General features: G+C 37.9%; 1 protein-coding gene across 1 annotated transcript in view; it reads left to right on the top strand.

The window, feature by feature from the left end:
• LOC127813362 (phosphoacetylglucosamine mutase) overlaps positions 1-19258 on the top strand; it is a 33221-nt gene extending 13963 nt beyond the window's left edge. The window contains exons 8-9 of the mRNA XM_052354302.1: positions 17318-17414; positions 18714-19258. Coding sequence (XP_052210262.1) covers positions 17318-17414; positions 18714-18868 — 252 coding nt within the window. The 3' untranslated portion in view covers positions 18869-19258. The remainder of the gene's footprint in view (positions 1-17317; positions 17415-18713) is intronic.
• Positions 19259-19687: the final 429 nt, after the last annotated feature.

Raw genomic sequence — 19687 nt, forward strand, 5'->3', positions numbered from 1 at the left:
TTCTTTTACACTAGCTTCACTATAAACTAAAGACATATTGATTGATCCTTTAAGGTATCTAAAAATCCACTTAACAGCAGCCCAATGATCCTTTCCCAGATTAGCCATAAACCTACTTGTTACACTCATGGCATGAGCTAAATCCGTCCTAGTGCACACCATACAATACATAAGATTTCCTACAACACTTGAATAAGGGATCTTGTTCATTTCTCTAATGCTCTTTTCATCACTTGGGAATTGCATATGAGATAACTTGAAATGCTGAGCAAAAGGAACATTTACTTCATTTGCATCAAGCATATGGAATTTCCTAATTAACTTCTCAAGATAGGACTTTTGAGATAGCTGGAGCAATCTTTGTTGTCTATTCCTTGATATTTCTATCCCTAAAATCTTCTTAGTCTCTCCTAACTCCTTCATTTCAAAGGCTGATTTTAGCTTCAGCTTTAAACTTTGAATTTCTCCATCTTATTGACTTGCAATCAGCATGTCATCAACATAAAAGAGGAGATAGATTGATATCTTAGCAGAAATATGTTTTACATAGACACAACAATCAAAATCACTTTTCTTGAACCCTTGGTTAATCATGAATGTGTCAAATTTTCTATATCACTGTCTAGGGGACTACTTAAGTCCATATAAGGATTTTTTCAACAAGCACACTTGCTCTTTCTTACCCCTAATTTCGAATCCTTTAGGCTACTCCATTAGAATATCCTCTTCTAATTCACCATGAAAGAATGCAGTGGTCACATCCATTTGTTCTAGACTTAAGTTTAAATAGGCAATCATAGCAAGCAAAATTCTAACAAAAGTGTGTCTCACAACAGGTGAGAAGACTTCATTAAAATCTACCCCAGCTACTTGGGTAAAACCTCTTGCTACTAACCTAACTTTATACCTAGGTTTTTGATCAATTCTTGCTCCTCCTCTTATTTTAAATAACCACTTACAACCAGTGTTCTAAAAATCGGCCTAGGCGACCACCGCGATTTTGGCCTAATTGGCCCCCTTAGGCCCAACCCGGCTAATCGGTGCCGAGTGGTGCCTAATCAGCCACGGCGGCTGCATGGGTCGCCTAGCCCCATGAACCGCCTCAGTCGCTTGCTCTCTTTGTTGCGGCGCCTAAGTTGATTTAGGGTTTTTTCCCCCTTACCCATTCTCTCTCTCGTCTCGTCGTCACCGCTTGCTCTCTCTTTTGCCATCATCGCCAACCATCTCTCATCACTTTCTCTTTCTATCTCAGCCTCTCTCGTCGCATGCCGTCGCCGCCTCATGTGGACAATGAACTCGCCGTCGCCGCTTGCTTCTGCTTGCTCCCTCTAGTTGTAGCCGCAGAAGATTTGCTCTCTCTCTCTCTCTCTCTCTTTGAGTCTCAACATTTGCTCTCTCTGGTTGCAGTCTCTCGCCCCTTTGGATTATATATGCACAATATTATATATATAATATAATAATTCTATTAATATATAGGTATATCATATATATGTGTTTATAACTTTATATATATATATATATAAATAGAGATAGATTTATATATATATAACCTCTCTATATATAATTTGTTTATATATATATATATGAATATATGTGTATTTGGGATAATATAAATTCTATTTAAATAATTTTTTTATGCACTGTTTAGGCACCAACCTAGTGCCCAACTAGTGCCTAGCGCGTTTTAGAACACTGCTTACAACCTACCACCTTTTTATCTAAGAGTCTATCAATTAAGATCCAAGTGTTATTTTTTCTAACAGATTCCATCTCAGATTCCATGGCAGCAAGCCATTTCTTGGAATCTTTTGATCTAACAGCTTCTTCCATAGCACTTAACAGTGCATAGGACACTAAATCAGAAAATCCATACCTCACAAGAGGTCTAGACACTCTCCTTTACCTATCTCTTGCTGCATTATATCTCCCTAGGGCTGGGTCACTGTCTAAGCTAGATGAACCAGCACTGACATCTTGTTGGCCTGTTGCTTGGTCACTTTGACTATCAATAGCAGCCTCAGGGATTTCATCTTGCTGTTCTACCTCAACAGCCTTGGATTTTCCCTTTGCATCATCTATCTTATCATCTCTTATGAAGGAATTTTCATCAAATATTACATCCCTACTCACTATAGTTCTTAGCAATCCTTCTTCCAAATTCCATAGTTTGTATCCCTTAACCCCTGCTGGATAACCAATAAATAGGCCTCGTTTGGCTCTAGGCTCTAATTTGCCTTGCTTTACATGGGCATAAGGTATACACCCAAATACTCTTGGTGATCTAGGCTTGGCTTATGGCCATTCCACATTTCATAGGGTGTTTTAAACTCTATAGCTACCGATGGAGACCTATTTATTACATATGCTGCTGTAGTTACAGCTTCACCCCAAAAAGACTTAGGCAACCTAACATGAAATAACATGCATCTCACTCTTTCAAGTAGGGTTCTATTCATTCTCTTAGGCAAGTCATTTTGTTTAGGGTTTCCAGGGGCTGTTCGATAACTAAGGATGCCACTCTCACTGCACATTTGAGTAAAATCTTTATTACAAAATTCTAGACCATTATTAGTCCTAATGATTCTGGTTGCCCTACCCTTTTGATTCTCTATCATGATTTTTCAGGTTTTAAATGCCTCAAAAGTGTAGTCTTTTGATTTCAAAACATAAATCCAAACCATCCTAGAGTAATAATCTATAATAGATAGAAAATACCTTGCCCCTCCATGAGTTAAAGACTGACTAGGGCCCCACAGATCTGAATGAATATATTCTAAGGAGGCTTTTGAGAAGTGGATAGCTTTCTTAGGGAATTTTACTTTTGTAGACTTACCAAAGATACAAGATTCACATTTATCTAACTCTGTAAAATTTCCAGCACCTAGGATTCCTTAATTGGGCAGTTCTCTAAGGTCTTGCTCACTAATATGGGCCATCCTAAAATGCCACAACCTAGTGTGCTCATAGGTCTTGTTTTCACCTATAGTTGCATCACCACATAATGTGGATGCTTGCAGCACATATATTCCATTTTGAAGGACAACCTTCATGTAAATAAGTGAGCCTCTAGTTACCTTTAGAACTCCACCATCCCCTTTATAGGAATAGCCATTTTTATCCAATTCATCAAGGGAAATCAGGTTCCTTTTTAAATCTGGAACATATCTCACTGCTGTTAGAGTTTTAACTATTCCATCATGCATCTTAAGTTGTATGTCTCCAATTCCCCTAATGTTACACTCGTGGTTGTTTCCCAAAATTACCTTACTAGCACCAATATCTCTATTGTTCAAGAACCACTTTCTATTGAGTGTCATATGGAATGAGCAACCCGAGTCAAGCACCCAAACCTCCCTATCTTCCTTGCTAGATACAATTAATGCATTAGCACTGTCATAGTCAAATTCACAAATGGAGGATGAAATTTGAGGATTTAATTTTTCTTGGAATTCCTTCTTTCTTTTAGGGAAATGCTTCTTAATATGCCCTTCTTCATGGCAGTGATAACACTTAATCACTTTTTTGCCATTTCTAGATTTGATCGTGACCTGCCCCTACTCTTAGGGTCTCTTCTTTCTACCATAATCTTGACTGCAAGAACATCCCCTGCTGTGTTCTGGCCCTCAACTTTCTGTTGTAATTCTTTGGAGTTCAAAGCTCTAATTATATCATCCAAAGTCACTGTGTCTTTACCATGTTTTAGAATATCTACAAAAGGTTTCATAGGATTTTGGCAATGAATGTAATAAAACTAGGACTTTGTCTTCGTCATCATATTTCACTTTTATGTTTTCTAAGTCAAGACATAGCTTATTAAAATCATCAATATGATCCTGAAGTTTTTGCCCTTCTTGCATCTTAAAAGTGAAAAACTTTGCTTTCAAATACAGCCTACTAGAAAGAGATTTTGTCATGTATAAACTTTCTAATTTTAACCAAATTTCTGCAGCAGTTTTCATTTTTGAAACCTCTCGCAGAACTTTGTCTCCTAGACTCAAAATCAATGTATTGAAAGCCTTCTTTCCTATGTCCTTTTTCTTCTCTATGGTATAAGTTGCTGGCATTTTAGACTCTCCTTTGAGAGCCTCTTCCAGTCCTAGGTTTCCTACCAGGGCCCTCATCTTCATCTTCCAAAGACCAAAATCATTTAGACCATCAAACTTTTCGATATCATATCAAGTAGCAGAGGCTGTAGAAGCCATTCCTGCGACTATTGCTATCTATTTCTAACGGTTCTTGGCTTTCTTGATGAGTTAACCTTGCTCTAATACCAATTTGTTGAATTTGGGAGCACTAGAAATACTCAAATTTTGCCAATACACAATCACACTCACACACACGATTTGATTCCCAATAGTAGAAATAGAAAATAAGAACACACACTGAATTCAAATAATAAAGAAAGAACATGCAAACTGTTGTGTGTGTATATTTCTCCTAGGGTTAGCCTTACGTTTATGTCATGACCTATCTTTATGTTATGACTTATGCCATGACCCATTTAGTATTTGTATATATGTAGGTGTACAATCTATTAGTTTGTAAGAAATATAGAATAGAAATTTATCTCTCTAAGCTTCACATGGTACTAGAGCCACCATTCAAATCCAAACCCTAGATCCATCCACCTTCGGCAACATCTCCCGAAGCATCGTCTGTTCCACGAACCACTCCATCTCCTGCTTCAGCGCCACAACAACACCTAGATCCGGTCGCATCCACTTAGATCCACACCATCTCTTGTTGCCATCACCCAGATCCAACCATTTGTATCGTCGTCATCGTTGTGTTGTCGCCCGTCGACACCATCATTGCTCAGATCTAGTCGTGCCTTGCTCAAATCTGGATGCCACCGCTCAGATTCGACTATCAGCCTTCGAATCTGGCCATCTCCTTCTTAGCTGACCCCAGAATGCTCAGATCCGGTCTCGCCTTGCTTAGATCTGGCCATCAGCCTTCGAATCCAGACATCTCCTTCTTGACCGACCCCAGATCTCGCTCTTACACCGGTATCTCAGATCTCCCGTAGATTTGAACCGTCAGCCTCCTTTTTGGCCACTGATTGCTTTCGCCACCTCCACCTTTGCATTCGCCGGCCTCAGATTGGTCCAGCCCCGGAGCCTCACCGCCATTACCGTCGCCACACGCCACCCATCAGAATTGTGTGTCAGGACGTTTTTGCTTCGATCTCTTTCTCTAGTACTTCGATCGCAACGCCGTCACCTCCGTTGGACTCATCTCCCTCAGTCCATCCTGATCTTGGTGGTTTCGTTGCCATCCACCAAATGGCCCACTTAAAACCTAGAGATTTGATGCCCCTTGAGTAATATTTAAGGAGTTTTGCAGCAGTTATCTTCTATGGGTGTAAAGTTTGATGATGAGATTCAAGTTCTATGGTTGCTCGGTACTTTACTAAACTCTTGGGAAACATTCAGAATGTCTCTTTGTAACTCCGTTCCTAATGGTGTAGTGGCAATGGAACTTCTTAAGGGTGTTGTTTTGAACGAAGAGATAAGGAGAAGATCACAAGCTTTGTCTTCGCAATCCGAGGTTCTCATCACTGAAGATAGGGGAAGAAGTAAAAGCCAATGTCCAAAAGGTAAGGGTAAAGACCAAAGTAAGTCAAGGTCTAATTACAAAATTGTAGAGTGTCACTATTGTGGCAAATTGGGACAAATTAAAAAGAAGTGTTTCCAGTTCAAGAAAGACATGAAAAAGAGCAACGTTAAAGAAAAAAAAGAAATATCTTGACCACAACGATACAGTTGCCATTGCTGACCTTGTCATCGTTTGTGATGAGAAGGTAATTAATTTTGCCTGTCAAGAGACAAGCTGGGTCATTGATAGTGGAGCTGCCTTACATGTTACATCAAAGAAATAACTCTTCTCATCTTATACGCTTGGTGATTTTGAGGTGGTAAAGATGGGTGATAAGGGTTATTCAAAGGTTGTCGGCATGGGAGATATCCACTTGGAGACCAATAAAGAAGCACGACTGATTCTCAAGGATGTTAGGCATGTGCCTAATATTTGCTTTGATTTAATCTCAGTGAGAAGACTTGAGCTTTGGGCTATTACAACACCTTTGAGAATACACAGTGGAAACTTACTAAAGGTTCATTGGTTGTGGCCTGAGGAGAGAAGAGTCCTAGCTTGTATGTGAGAAGACAGTCGAGATGTGGCATAAGAGACTTAGCCACAAGTGAGAAGGGACTAAACTACTTGGCCAAGAAGAATCTGTTCTCAAATGTAAAGAGAGATGATTGGCAATCTGAAAAAGGAAATGTCAAAAGTGTTCAACATGGAAGATATATGACCTACAAGGCAAATTTTGGGAATGAAGATTTTACCCGACCAAAAAGCTAAAAAGCTATGGTTGTCATAGGAAAAATATGTGGAGTGGGTTCTATAAAGATTCAACATGTAGAGTGCTAAACCAATTAGCACATCGTTGGCCAGTCACTTTAAACTCAATATAAAGAGTTGTCCCACTATTCAAGAAGAAAAGAAAGATATGGCTATGATTCTTTATTTCTCTGTAGTCGAAAGTTTGATGTATGCCATGATTAGTACCCATCCGAATATTGCTCACGCGGTAGGAGTAGTTAGTAGGTTTCTTTCCAACCCAGGTAGAGACCCTTGGGAAGCTGTGAAGTGGATCTTGAGATATATTAGAGGTAGTACAAAAATGTGCTTGCATTTTGGAGGGTCTAAACCAATTTTTAAGGGATATACAGATGTAGATATGGAAGGTGACCTAGATAGTAGGAAATCTACTTTAGGATTCTTATTCACTTTTGTAGGAGGAGCTGTATCAAATCTAAATTGTAGAAGTGTGTTGCCTTATCTACAACAAAGGCGAAATACGTTGCCATGACCGAAGCAAGAAAAGAAATGCTTTGGTTGACAAGATACCTTCAACAATTGGGAATGAAGCTAGAAAAGACTGTAATTTACTGTGATAGTCAGAGTGCTCTAGATTTGAGCAAGAACACGATGTATCACTCGCGCACAAAGCACATTAATTTAAGATACCATTGGTTGCGGTTAGTAGTGGAGGAACATCAATTCATATTAGAAAAGATTCACACTGATAAAAACCCTACTGACATGATGACAAAGGTTCTAGTTCAGGAGAAGCTTCAACTAAGTGCCGGGCTGGCCGACATAGACTCCATTTAATTATTTTCATCATTATTCTCCTCTATCATCGGCTGGAGGGGGAGAATTGTTGGAGTCTAGCCTATTGTGTCCAAATTGTCAAAAAGGTTGGGCAGCTATCAAAGAAAATTGAAGCAACGTGCAACCAAATTGGGCACGAAAACGATGAATATTTTAAAGAAGACGAGAAGAATAAGAGGGGTGAGCTTCAAGTATAAATACCCCTCCTCTCCATAAGATTTAGGCATCCAATTGAGGACTAATTGGAGAAGAACAATTCCTTTGCTTTCTCTTGTGAGAGTTACTACTTGAGTTTATTTTGCTAAGGTGCTCAAGTGCATTTGAAAATTGTTCTTCTTTTTGAATGTGTGAGAAAGAGTGTTTTGTGGAGGTTGAAATATTTGTATTCCACACTTGTCATATTAGTGAAAATTTGGAATCTCCCTCTGTAAACGTAGGCAATTTGTTGAACCACATAAATTTGGTGTTGGTCTCTTTCAATTTCGAATTTGGTGTTAAGATATTTGTATTTCTTCTTGTATTCTATTATAGGGTGATTATAGGGTGGGAAAAAGTGATTTTGAGAAGCTTCCACGATTTATTGAATATCTGCCCATTTTTCCCGAGAAGCACAAAGGGAGATTCCAAATTTCCACTAATATGACAAATGTTAAATACAAATATCTCAACCTCTACAAAACACTCTTTTCTCACATATTCCAAAAGAATAACAATTTACAAATGCACTTGAGCACCTCACTAAAACAAACTCAAGTAGTAACTCTCATAAGAGAAAGCAACAAAATTGTTCTTCTCCAATGGATCTTCAATTGGATGCCTAAACCTTATGGAAAGGGGGAGGTATTTATACTTGAAGTTCACCCCTCTTATTCTTCTCATTTTCTTTAAAATATTCACCGTTTTCGTGCCCAATTTGGCTGCATGATGCTTTAATTTCAAAAGGCTACTGCTTTTCGACATTTAGGCTGATGCTGCAATTTTCTTTGGTGGCTACCCAACCTTTTTGACAACTTGGGCACAATAGGCTGGACCTCAACAATTCTCCCCCTTCAGCCTATGAGTAAGGAGAATAATGATGGAAACAATTAAATGGAGTCCATGCCGGCCAACCCGACACTTAGTTGAAGCTTCTCCCGAGCTAGAACCTTTGTCGTCATCATGTCAATAGGTTTTTTATCAGTGTGGATCTTTTCTAATATGAATTGATGTTCCTCCACTACTAACCGCAACCAATGGTATCTTACATCCATGTGCTTTGTGTGTGAGTGATACATCACGTTATTGCTCAAATCTAGAGCACTATAACTGTCACAGTAAATTACATTCTTTTCCGACTTCATTCCCAATTGTTGAAGATACCTTGTCAACCAAAGCATTTCTTTTCCTGCTTTGATCATGGCAACATATTCCATCTCTATTGTAGATAAGGCAACGCACTTTTGCAATTTAGATTGCCATGATATAGCTCCAACAAAAGTGAATAAGAATCCTAAAGTAGATTTCCATTATCTAAGTCACCTTCCATATCTACATCTGAATATCCCTTCAAAATTGGTTCAGACCCTCCAAAACACAAACACATTTTTGTATTACCTCTGAGATATCTCAAGATCCACTTCACAGCTTCTCAATGGTCTCTACCTTGGCTGGAAAAAAACCTACTCACTACTCCTATCACGTGAGTGATATCCGAATGGGTACTAACCATAGCGTATATCAAACTTCCGACTATAGAGAAATAAGGAATCATAGCCGTGTCTTCCTTTTCTTCTTGACTAGTGGGACAACTCTTTCTATTGAGTTTAAAGTGACTGGCCAATGGTGTGATATTGTATTGGGAGTGGATTGGACGAGGACAGTCAATCCCATTATCTTTGATTTCAGTGACCTTGAGGTGACAATTGAAATAGAAGGAAAGAAGTTGACTCCTATTAGCAGCACGGAGATGGGAGCTTGTAAGTTGATTTCAAGAAGAAACTATAGAAATTCCTCAGAAATAAAATAAGTCAAGTGGCTCAGTTGTTTTTTGTACAAGCTATGGAAGTGGAAGGATTTGCAGAAATGAAAAATTTGGAGCAGTGGTATTGTGAAGCAGACTATTCAGTGGCAACCTGCAATGCTGCACTATAGTCCTTCTCAGAGGTACAATAATTAGACTCTTTACAGTTACTATTGGTTGAATTTGAGGACTTGTTTGCTGAGCCTACAACCCTACCTCCACAAAGACCTTTTGATCATGCTATCAACTTAAAACCAAACACTGAACTGTTTAATATTCATTCCTATCATTACCCTCCTATTCAGAAGGCTGAAATTGAAAAATTAGTCAAAAAAATGTTGGCTAATTCTATTATATAGCCTAGCCATAGTCCTTTTGCATCCCCTGTTCTCCTTGTTAAAAAGAAGGATGGGACATGGTGATTTTGTATTGACTGTCGTCAGCTTAATGCCATTATCATTAAGGATAATTTTTTATACCTATCATTGAAGATCTCTTTGATGAATTAAAAGGAGCTACTGTTTTTCTCTAAACTAGATCTATGGGCAAGTTATCATCAAATAAGAATGAAACTTGCCGACATTCCAAACACAGCCTTTCGTACTCATCTAGGCTCTTATGAATTCACGGTCATACCTTTTGATTTGATCAATGCCCCTGCTACTTTTCAATCCCTCATGCATTATATTTTTAGTCCTCACCTACGGGATTTGATCCTTGTATTCTTTAATGATATCCTTATATATAGCCAATCTTTTGATCAGCGCCTTGTTCACCTTAGGACAACATTTGAAGTCCTTAGGTTCAGCCAACTGTATGAAAAGCAGTCCAAATGTATCTCTGTGTCATGACTCAAGGACAAAGTAATAATTAGATAATAGATGAATTTCTTTTAGTTGTATTGTAGTAGCCTTCAGCTATATTGATTTGAATAATTGGCAGTCCCATTGGCACCAAACCTAGCAATATAAGGTTGATCCAATCTGATTCAAAAGACAAGAATATTATTGAATGAAATCTGATTTCAAAAACTCTCTCAATTTCCCTCTCTCTCGATTCTCCCTATCTCTCTGACTGCTTCTGTTCTTCCCTAATTTCCTCCCATTTCTTCTGATCTATCTTCCTCAATTTCTTCCCATTATCTCTTAAATCCTACATTGAACCCTAGGTACATGACACTATGCCAAAGGACAAGTGGAGTATTTAGGACATGTTATATCAGGTGAAGGAGTTAGTACAGATTCAAAGAAAATTGTTGCCATAGTTGAATGGCCTAGACCAACTACAATTAGGGCTTTGAGGGGATTTTTGGGATTGACAAGACATTATCGGTAGTTCATTCAAAATTACGGGGTCATCAGTAAACCATTAACATAACTGTTTAAGAAAGACTGTTTTTAATGGAATCCTCAAGCAGAGGCATCTTTTGTACACTTGAAAAAGATTATGACACAAGTTCCAGTGTTGGCTTTGCCGGATTTTAAAAATCCTTTTGTATTGGAGACAAATGCCAGTGATAAAGGAGTAGGGACTCCTGATGCAAGAAGGCAAATCAATAGCCTTCATTAGCCAGGCTTTTGCACCTAAATATTTGGGCTGAAGTGTTTATGAAAAAGAGTTGATTGCTGTCTTGATGGCTGTGGAAAAATGGCGGCATTATTTAGAAGGTAGTCAGTTTCTCATCAAAACTGACCATGAGAGCCTTAAGTTTCTCATGCAACAAAAACTCCATACACAGTTGCAAAGGAAGGGAATGTCAAAGCTCTTAGGCTTTGATTATGTTATTCAGTACCATCAAGGAAAAGAGAATGTGGCAGCTGATGCTTTGTCTAGGCAGGTGGAAAAAGGGATTTGTAATGCTATTACTTCAGTCGTTTCAGATTGGGTGAGAGAAGTTATTGCTAGTTATGAAGTAGCAGGGTGGGCTCAAGATCTTTTGGCCCAGTTATCAATCAGCCTTAGTAGTAAACTTGAATATACTTTATCTAATGGTATAATCCGGTTTAAAGGAGAATTGTTATAGGTGATAATGAACAACTTAAAAGGCAGATAATGCAGTCTCTACACAGCTCACCTTTGGGGGGTCATTCAGGTATACTGGCCACTTATCTATCATAAGGTTAGGCAGCTTTTTTTTTTTGGCCTAGCCTTAAGAAGACGTTTACAGAGTATGTGCTAGCCTGTGAAGTTTTCCAGTGCTGCAAGCATGAGCAAGTGGCGTATCCTGGATTGTTGCAACCATTGGACATTCTTGGACAGGCATGGGCAGTTGTTTCTATGGATTTCATTGAAGGGTTACCTAAATCTGAAGGTAAGAATGTTATTCTAGTGGTGGTGGACAAACTAACCAAGTTTGCTCATTTCCTGAGCCTTTCTCACCAATTCAATGCACAAGAAGTGGCAATAATATTTATGGATTCAGTGATTAAGTTGCATGGGGTGCCATATTCTATTTATGGATTTTTACTTGTGATTTTTGGCAGGACTTTTCAAAAGTTCGGGAATTGCTTTGCATATGTCCATAGCTTATCATCCTGAAACAGGTGGTCAAACTAAGAGAGTAAACCAATATGTGGAAGCTTATTTGAGATTTATTTATTTCCTAAAACTGAAGAGCTGGTATTAATGGTCATCTCTTGCCCAATGGTGGTACAATTCCAGTTACCATAGCTCAATAAAGATGTCTCCTTTTGAGGCACTTTTTGGTTTTAAACCCCCACTTCTACCTGCCATTGTGGACTATACACCAACAATTGCAATGGTGGACTAATATTTGCAGCAGAGGCAAGAAATGCTGTGGTTACTTAAAAGGGAGTTGGCTGCTGCACAAAATAGAATGAAGCAGTATGGAGATCGATGGCGAAATGAATGGGAATTTTTGGTTGGGGATTTGGTCTATCTGATGGTCAACAGTTCTCAACAGAAGTCTTGTTCTCCCTATCCTGTTTCTAAGCTCAGTCCAAAGCATTATGGCCCTTTTCCAATAGTAGCTAAAGTGGGTCCTGTTGCTTACAGATTGCAGCTGCCATCCAACACTATTATACATTCAATCTTCCATGTTTCTTTACTCAAGAAGACAATTGGTCATCAGGATTTTATCTAGCACTGCCTTACCCCCTATAACTGATGACCATCAGGTTGAGGTTGAGCCCTGGCTATCTTGGACAAACGGGTGACTTATAAGGATACTCTACCACGTACACAGGTGTTAGTCCAATGGTCCCATTTGCATCTGGATCATACCACTTGGGAGTATTTGCTGGACCTGCTCACCAATTTCCTGGGCTGCCCAGTTTCTTTAATTTCTTGTGGACAAGAAAATTCTGAAGGAGGGGGGAATGTCAAGATCTTGAGTGTAGCAGATTATTTCTCTGGAGTAGTTACCAACTGTTATTTTTTTTCTGTTATTTTAGTTGATAGCTGTACACTTTCAGTTACAATATGTAACTGAAACAACTGCCTTAAAGGGTGGCTATATAAGCTACTCCAGACTGCTTTGGAGGTTGTTGAGTAATAAGAAAACTGAATTCCTTTCTCTCTTCAATTCTCTCCCTAATTTCTCTCTGCTCTCTTCCTCATCTCTGTCTCTCTCTCTCTCTCTTTTTCATTTCTATTTTCAAACCCACCCTAGGGCAGTACTGGTTCCTGACAATAATATCAAATCTTCTCTGCAAAATTTGACATCATAGATGCAGATATCCCATATCTCTCTCATTTCAACAAGGACACTTTTTTTGTGGATGGAAAGTAGGAAATTTTTATTAAAGGGATGAAACTTGAAAAGAGCAACCCCAAAACTTACAAAACAGCATCCAAAAATTTGAAACCCACACAGCTACACAAGAAACAAGAAAAATCTCAAGAAACAACCACCAAAGACAAACCCAACAGAAACACCTCAAGAAAGGATCAACAGAACAGCAAAGACGACCCAAGCAGAATATGAAATAGTGAGGGACAAGGACACACTTGTATAAAGTGATCCTCTCCACTACACAACTAGAGCTCAAAGGCAAGTTAGAAGTGGGTGGTGATCACCATCCCAGCATCCTAAAACCTGTTAAAGTCCATGTGAAGCTCACTTCATTCAGGCAGCATGCTTCCACAAACAAGAAGACAGAGGAGTTGTGATGCAGGAGCAGTTTTTTAGTTATTAGTGTTTTTATTTTATTTTTATTCATTTTATTATGCTTAGTATTTAAGTTATTAGGTTTTAATTACTTTTTTATTTATTAGTTTTAATTAGTAGTCATGTGACTAGCATGTGACTATTATAAAAAAGACAAGATTCCTTAGATTAGATGTTTTCCTGCCAGAATTTTTTTGTTGGCTACTTCGCATGCTCAAGTCATTGGCTTTGAGGAGCTGAAAAATCAATACCAAGAAGATTCTTATTTCAGCCAAGTGATGAGAAATTTATGGGGGCCAACCATGGAGTCATCCAATCCTTTTGTTGTGCATGATGGATACTTATTTCAAGGTAACCAATTATGTATTCCAGCAGGTTCTTTATGTGAACAAATCATTTAGGAACTTCATGGAGGTGGTTTGGGAGGACATTTTGGGCAAGATAAAACTTTGGCAACAGTGAGTGAACATTACTATTGGCCAAAGATGAACCAGGATGTTGAGAGATTGATGAAGCGATGCAGAGTTTGTCAACTTGCAAAAGGCCAATCCCAAAATACTGGTTTGTATGCACCCTTACCACTTGCTACTTCCCCTTAGGTTCATCTTAGCATGGACTTTGATCTTGGGTTGCCTAAAACTGCTAGAGGGCATGATTCTATCCTGGTGATTGATTGATTTTCCAAAATGACCCACTTCATTCCTTGTTCAAGAACTATTGATGCATTGCATGTGGCTGAATTGTTTTTCAAAGAAATAGTGTGTTTGCATGGGATTTCAAATACTATTGTGTCAGGCAGAGATGTGAAGTTTATGGGGCACTTTTGGCATTCTTTGTGGAGGAAATTGGGAACTCAATTCCAATATTCAAGCACTTTTCATCCACAAACAGATGGGCAAACTGAAGTGGTGAATAGGAGTGTTGGTAATGTGTTGAGATGTGTTGTGAGCGATCGTGTGAAGGTTTGGGATACAATCCTTCCTCATGCTAAATTTGCCTATAAACAATTCAATGAACCGCACTACTAAGAAGACTCCCTTTGAAGCTGTTTATAGGCACAAGCCTCAACATGTGTTAGATCTTATGCCATTACCACAAGAAGTTCGCATTAGTGAATATGCAAATGCTTTTGTTGATCATATTTGGAGAATCCATGAAGAGGTATGTGTTGACCTTAAATCTAGCAATGAACTTAATAAGGAAAACACTTGATCAACATCAAAGGTTCAAAGAATTCTTTGAAGGTGATCGAGTTTTTGTGCATCTTAGAAAGGAGAGGTTTCCCATAGGAACTTACTGTAAGCTCAAGCCTAGAAAAATTGGACCTTGTAAGATTTTGAAAAAGATTAGCTCCACTGCTTATATGGTAGAGCTTCCAAATCAACTTCAAATCAGTCCCATTTTTAATGTTGTTGACCTAAATGATTTCCATGGATTTGATGGAGAGAATGACAAAGCTACTACCAAGGAATGGGTTAATCAATTGCTAAAGAAACCAAGAGAAGTTATTGAAGAAGTGCTTGACATGAAAGAGGCTCGTTTTGATGAGGCAATCTTTATCGTCGATTTCTTTTAAAGTGGTTAGGCAAACCTCCAATAGAAATCACTTGTATATCTGAAAAAGAATTGCAGAAATTTGATCCTAGCATTTATGATCAATACATCCAAGTTTTCTTGTCAAGGCCGAGTTTCTTTTCAACCTAGGAATTGATGCAGGAGTAGTTTTTTAGTTATTTGTGTTTTTATTTTATTTTTATTCATTTTATTATGCTTAGTATTTGAGTTATTAAGTTTTAAATACCTTTTTATTTACTAGTTTTAATTAGTAGTCATGTGACTATTAAAAAAAAGATAGATTCCTTAGATTAGATGAATTCCTTGTGATCAAGGACTAGGATTCCTTTGTGATCAAGGATTAGTAACCTAGTAGAAATAGTCTTTTAAGAGGCTTTGTAGGCAGTTCTTTTATTTTATTTCAACTGAGGATTTCTTAAACCTTGATTTTAAGATCTCCGTTTCAAAATTAATCTTACACTATTTTCACCCAATTTTTGCACTTGTTTTATTGATACTTTCTCCAATGCCGCATCAAGTTGGTAGCCACTTGATCTCACTATTTGCCTTGATGAGAGGATCTTACAGCTGTGCCTAAAAGAATGACTTCGGAACAAGATGTGAATGTTGCACATTGGAGCAACAGGGGGAGGTCTGGTGTTTATAATTACTTGGTGGATCATCACCTTAATTAGATTAGCATCCGTGTCATCATACAAATTGGGTAGGAGCAAGGCAATCCAAAATGACCATAACATTTCCACAAAGATCTAAGACCTCATGAACAAGATTTTATAGAGGTCAACTTGTCCCTAACTGATACATTTCACCTAATATTCTTAGCATGATTCCCAAGAAAGAAGAGAGAAGCCATGGTACAAATGATATGAGATTGATAAGGTGTATCTGTATAGGCATTTGTAGAAACGCTTGGACTAGATCCCTCTATACATCACATTCCTCCAATATGAAGTCTAGAAAAATCAATTAAAAATGGGCTTCTAGATTCTTTAAGTCGGATAGAATTACAGATATGATAAAAAATAGAAAAACTTTTATCAGTGACCAGTGGGATTTGTTAGCCCTATTCAGACATTGCACTTGATTAGCTAATGTTGTCCCAGTCAAGAGAAGAACAGAGCAGATATGAATTTATGTTGATTTCAGAATCTTTGTTAAGGAACAAATCAAGTGATAAAAAAGGGCAAAAAAAATCGCATGCATACGAGACAAAATTTATGTGGGTCAACAAGGAATGCCTACGTCCATGAGTGCACTAGGTGTTTTTCACTATTTGAGAAGGTTACAATTACAAGAATTATGCCCACATATTTATAGACAAAAACTAGGACAAATAGAACTCCTAATTCGAATAGGATTTCTAATCTGTTAGGTTTCAGAAACAATTTCCTATTTAGGGTCTTCGGGCTCTGCCCCTGAGCCCCACACAAGGGGCACTGCCCCCTGGACCCCCACCCACACCCCCGCTAGCTGACCAGACAGCGGGACCCCTGTGCCAGCTTGGCGTAGGTGTCATGAATCAAATCAAGATCTACATCTCCAACATATGTCAACCTAATCATAAATGCAATAGGTGTTCATCATATGCTTAAATTTATGGACGCTTCCAATGCTTATGCCTAGACCAAGATGGTGCTGATGATGCCCAGAAAATTGCTTTTTGGAACACCACTAGGAATTTTCTTTATGTCATCATGCTATTCAGACTAAAGAATGCCCCAGAGCTACATATCAATGTTCTATGACAGCCTTATTCCATGTTTATGCTGTGGATAAAAATCTAGAATTTTATGTGGCTGATTTGGTGGTCAAATCAATTACATGATCTTCTTGACCTAAAAAGGTTCTTAAGCCATTGAAAAAATACAATCCAATGATTAAATGCATATTTGAAGCAAGCATAGGGAAATTTTAGGGCTTTGTCATTCATTGTCATGATAGCCTACAACAATAGCACTAAAACCTTAATCCCCATTAGGCAGGATTAAAAAATTTCTAGGAAATAAGTCTCCTAGTAAGGCAAGTCATACTGGTTCCCATGAAAATTAATCATCCTTTTTCTACATTGTTAAAGATAAGAATACCCTTTAAAATTATGGAGTCCTCGTTGGCATGTCCATGAGCGATAGTTGCCATGATGGTCGCTCTAGTACTAGAGCTTTGCTAATGCTATTGGGAGCACTTTAGTGCAAGATTTTGATGGTGGGTGGTGCAGTAATCTACTGGATCAGTTCTAAATTAACACAATGATCTATTGTATCAGCTGCATGACACAAAATGCCAAGAATGGCTACATTTTGCACTTCAAGTTGAAGAAGTTTTTTTTTTTTGGCTGATAAGGTTGTTGTTCTTGTTTTTATTTGCATGCTTTGTCAAGTAAATCAAGTCTTAATGACTTTTACTAATTTTTCAGTTTATTCTTCAACTTTCAGGTCAAAGTTCTTGACAGAACTGCAGTTGTTACGACTAATGCAGAAACTGTTGTTGTTAAGCCCCTTGGCATTCAAGAACGCATTAATGCTGAAACTGGTGAACGCATTTATCTCTTTAATTTATTATAATGCCTTAAATTTGAGATGCCAGCCCTTGCATTTATAATATCATTTTAATCATTATTCAGTTTAACTTGCTTGTCCATAGGAATCATTCAGTTGTTTGTCTACATGTTTTACGTGTACCTTAATCACTTGCCAGTAGAGTGGATTCTATTTTTGTTTTTTAGGTTAGTGGATTCTATTTTAATGTAAATAATTAACACATCAAAGTAAACTGGCTCACAAGCTTTATATATGTATTATGCGACCTGGATAAGGTGGTGCCTGGAGGCTGTGGCAGTTAAAATTGGACTTAGCTTTCAGCCATGGAGGTTGTCATGGACCATGGTCTGTTCAACAATCTTCTCTCAAATATGAGATGGTATATCATGATGTCACTGGTTGTCTGGTGGTTGATAGGGAGTTGGTTGCTGTTTACTAGGCGTTGGTGGTCAGTGGTAGTTACCTGTGGTGCAGTTGTGGTTGACAATTCAGGCAGCTCTGCTTGTTGTCTGACCAAGAGAAAGGCAAAAAGGGTAAAGAAAATGAAGAAGGAAGGATATGGTGTTCACCAGTGATAGCACTACCAGTTTGGCAGTGGGAGAGGTTAAAATCACAGGACATGAAGATTATATATTTTGTAGGTTAAATTAGTTACCCAAAAAGTTGATAAATTTGTCTTAGAAGAAAAACTTAAAAAGTCATTTTGGACTTTTGATTACTTTCAGTTCTTCACAAATTATGACAGGGTCGGAGCTATAGTGTACCAAAAGGCACTACTATCCTAACAAGATGTGAGGTATTAGTACACATGTGCCCAAGCATAGTACACTTCATTCTAAAATAGTGAAATTAGCAATCCAGGTTTTATTTTTGATTCTCTTAAATGTTTTCTTGGGAGGAGTAAAAATATAATATAATAAACTCAAATTATAGATAATAGAGTTTTGACTCAAAAAGGTATAAAAATATTGGTTGTGATAGGTTAGATATACTTTGTTTTCTGATAATTCATTTGAAGGAATGTTATACTAGATTGTATTATGTCGTTAAGCATTTAATTGTTAGAAACTATATTTTTAACTGTATCTTATATTGTAATAATTATGCATACAAAGCTTACTCCTAGTGCATTTAGATCATATAGATGCCATGTTTTTGTTTCCACTGCTATTCATAATAAAGATTAACATCAAACAAGGTAGGAATAATCTTCACAAGGTACAGGACAGAGGGTTTAGTGAAAGACCTAAAATAATGACTTGTGCGTGAATTTTTTTTTTTTTTTATGCAGCAAAATATCCCCGTGGCCGGTGCTTTATTCGGCCATCCGGAACAGAGGATGTGATAAGAGTTTATGCAGAGGCAAACACAGAGGAAGCAGCAGACAAGCTAGCCACTTCTGTTGCACAACTTGTAGATCAGTTCCTTGGGTTTGGTGGCTCCTAATTGTCCATTTGGCTTGCTCACCTCGTTTTAAAACTAGATATGTTGTATTTTTCTTTTTCTTTTTTTTTTTTCTTTTTGCGTGCAAGAAAGAGAGAGAGAGAGAGAGAGAGCTTGAAGGCTTCAAGGGCAATGTGCCCAACATCTTGAATTTTTCTGGATAATTAAGAGCTTCTTGACTACAACGATGGTACCATATTCTGTAATTCAAGGTTATTGCACTTTTTTGGGGGGAGGGAGAGTTACAGAACCCAGTTCGTGATTTGTATTTAGAGATTTCATTCCTACCACTTGTCTAACACATGCTGAGCAGTGGGCATTGAGATCTGGTTTTACCGTTCTGTAAGATGTTTTTAACTTAGATTGAAGTACTGCATGATTATACTGTTGCCAGATCTTTGAGAATTTTTATTTTCTTTGATAGCTTGTTAGTGTTTTACTGGAGATTGCAGCTCTGATTGTGGCAAGCCCCTGCCTTAGTTTTTGTGAAACTTCTGCTGGGGATTGTCATAACTTGATTTCTGAAAGGAACAAGTTTGGAACCCATTGACTTTCCAAACTTTTTTGAACTCAATTAGGGTAACGATTTCTTAAAACCCATCAGGTCACACGTAATGAATTTTTCACTTTGGATGAGTTCTTTCCAGTTTTTGACCATGAAAATAGAGATGTTTGATTATTTATTTTTATTTTTAAAATTTTTGGACAATAAAAGGGTTATTAGTTATGCTGGTTGACCCCTGCCCGGGGCTGTTCCGAAAACAAACAGAAATCAAATCACAGTTACCCGTTAACTTTTATTTTTGAATAAAAATTGAAACC

The sequence above is a fragment of the Diospyros lotus genome, chromosome 11 (assembly GCF_014633365.1).
Source record: "Diospyros lotus cultivar Yz01 chromosome 11, ASM1463336v1, whole genome shotgun sequence".
NCBI lineage: Eukaryota > Viridiplantae > Streptophyta > Magnoliopsida > Ericales > Ebenaceae > Diospyros > Diospyros lotus.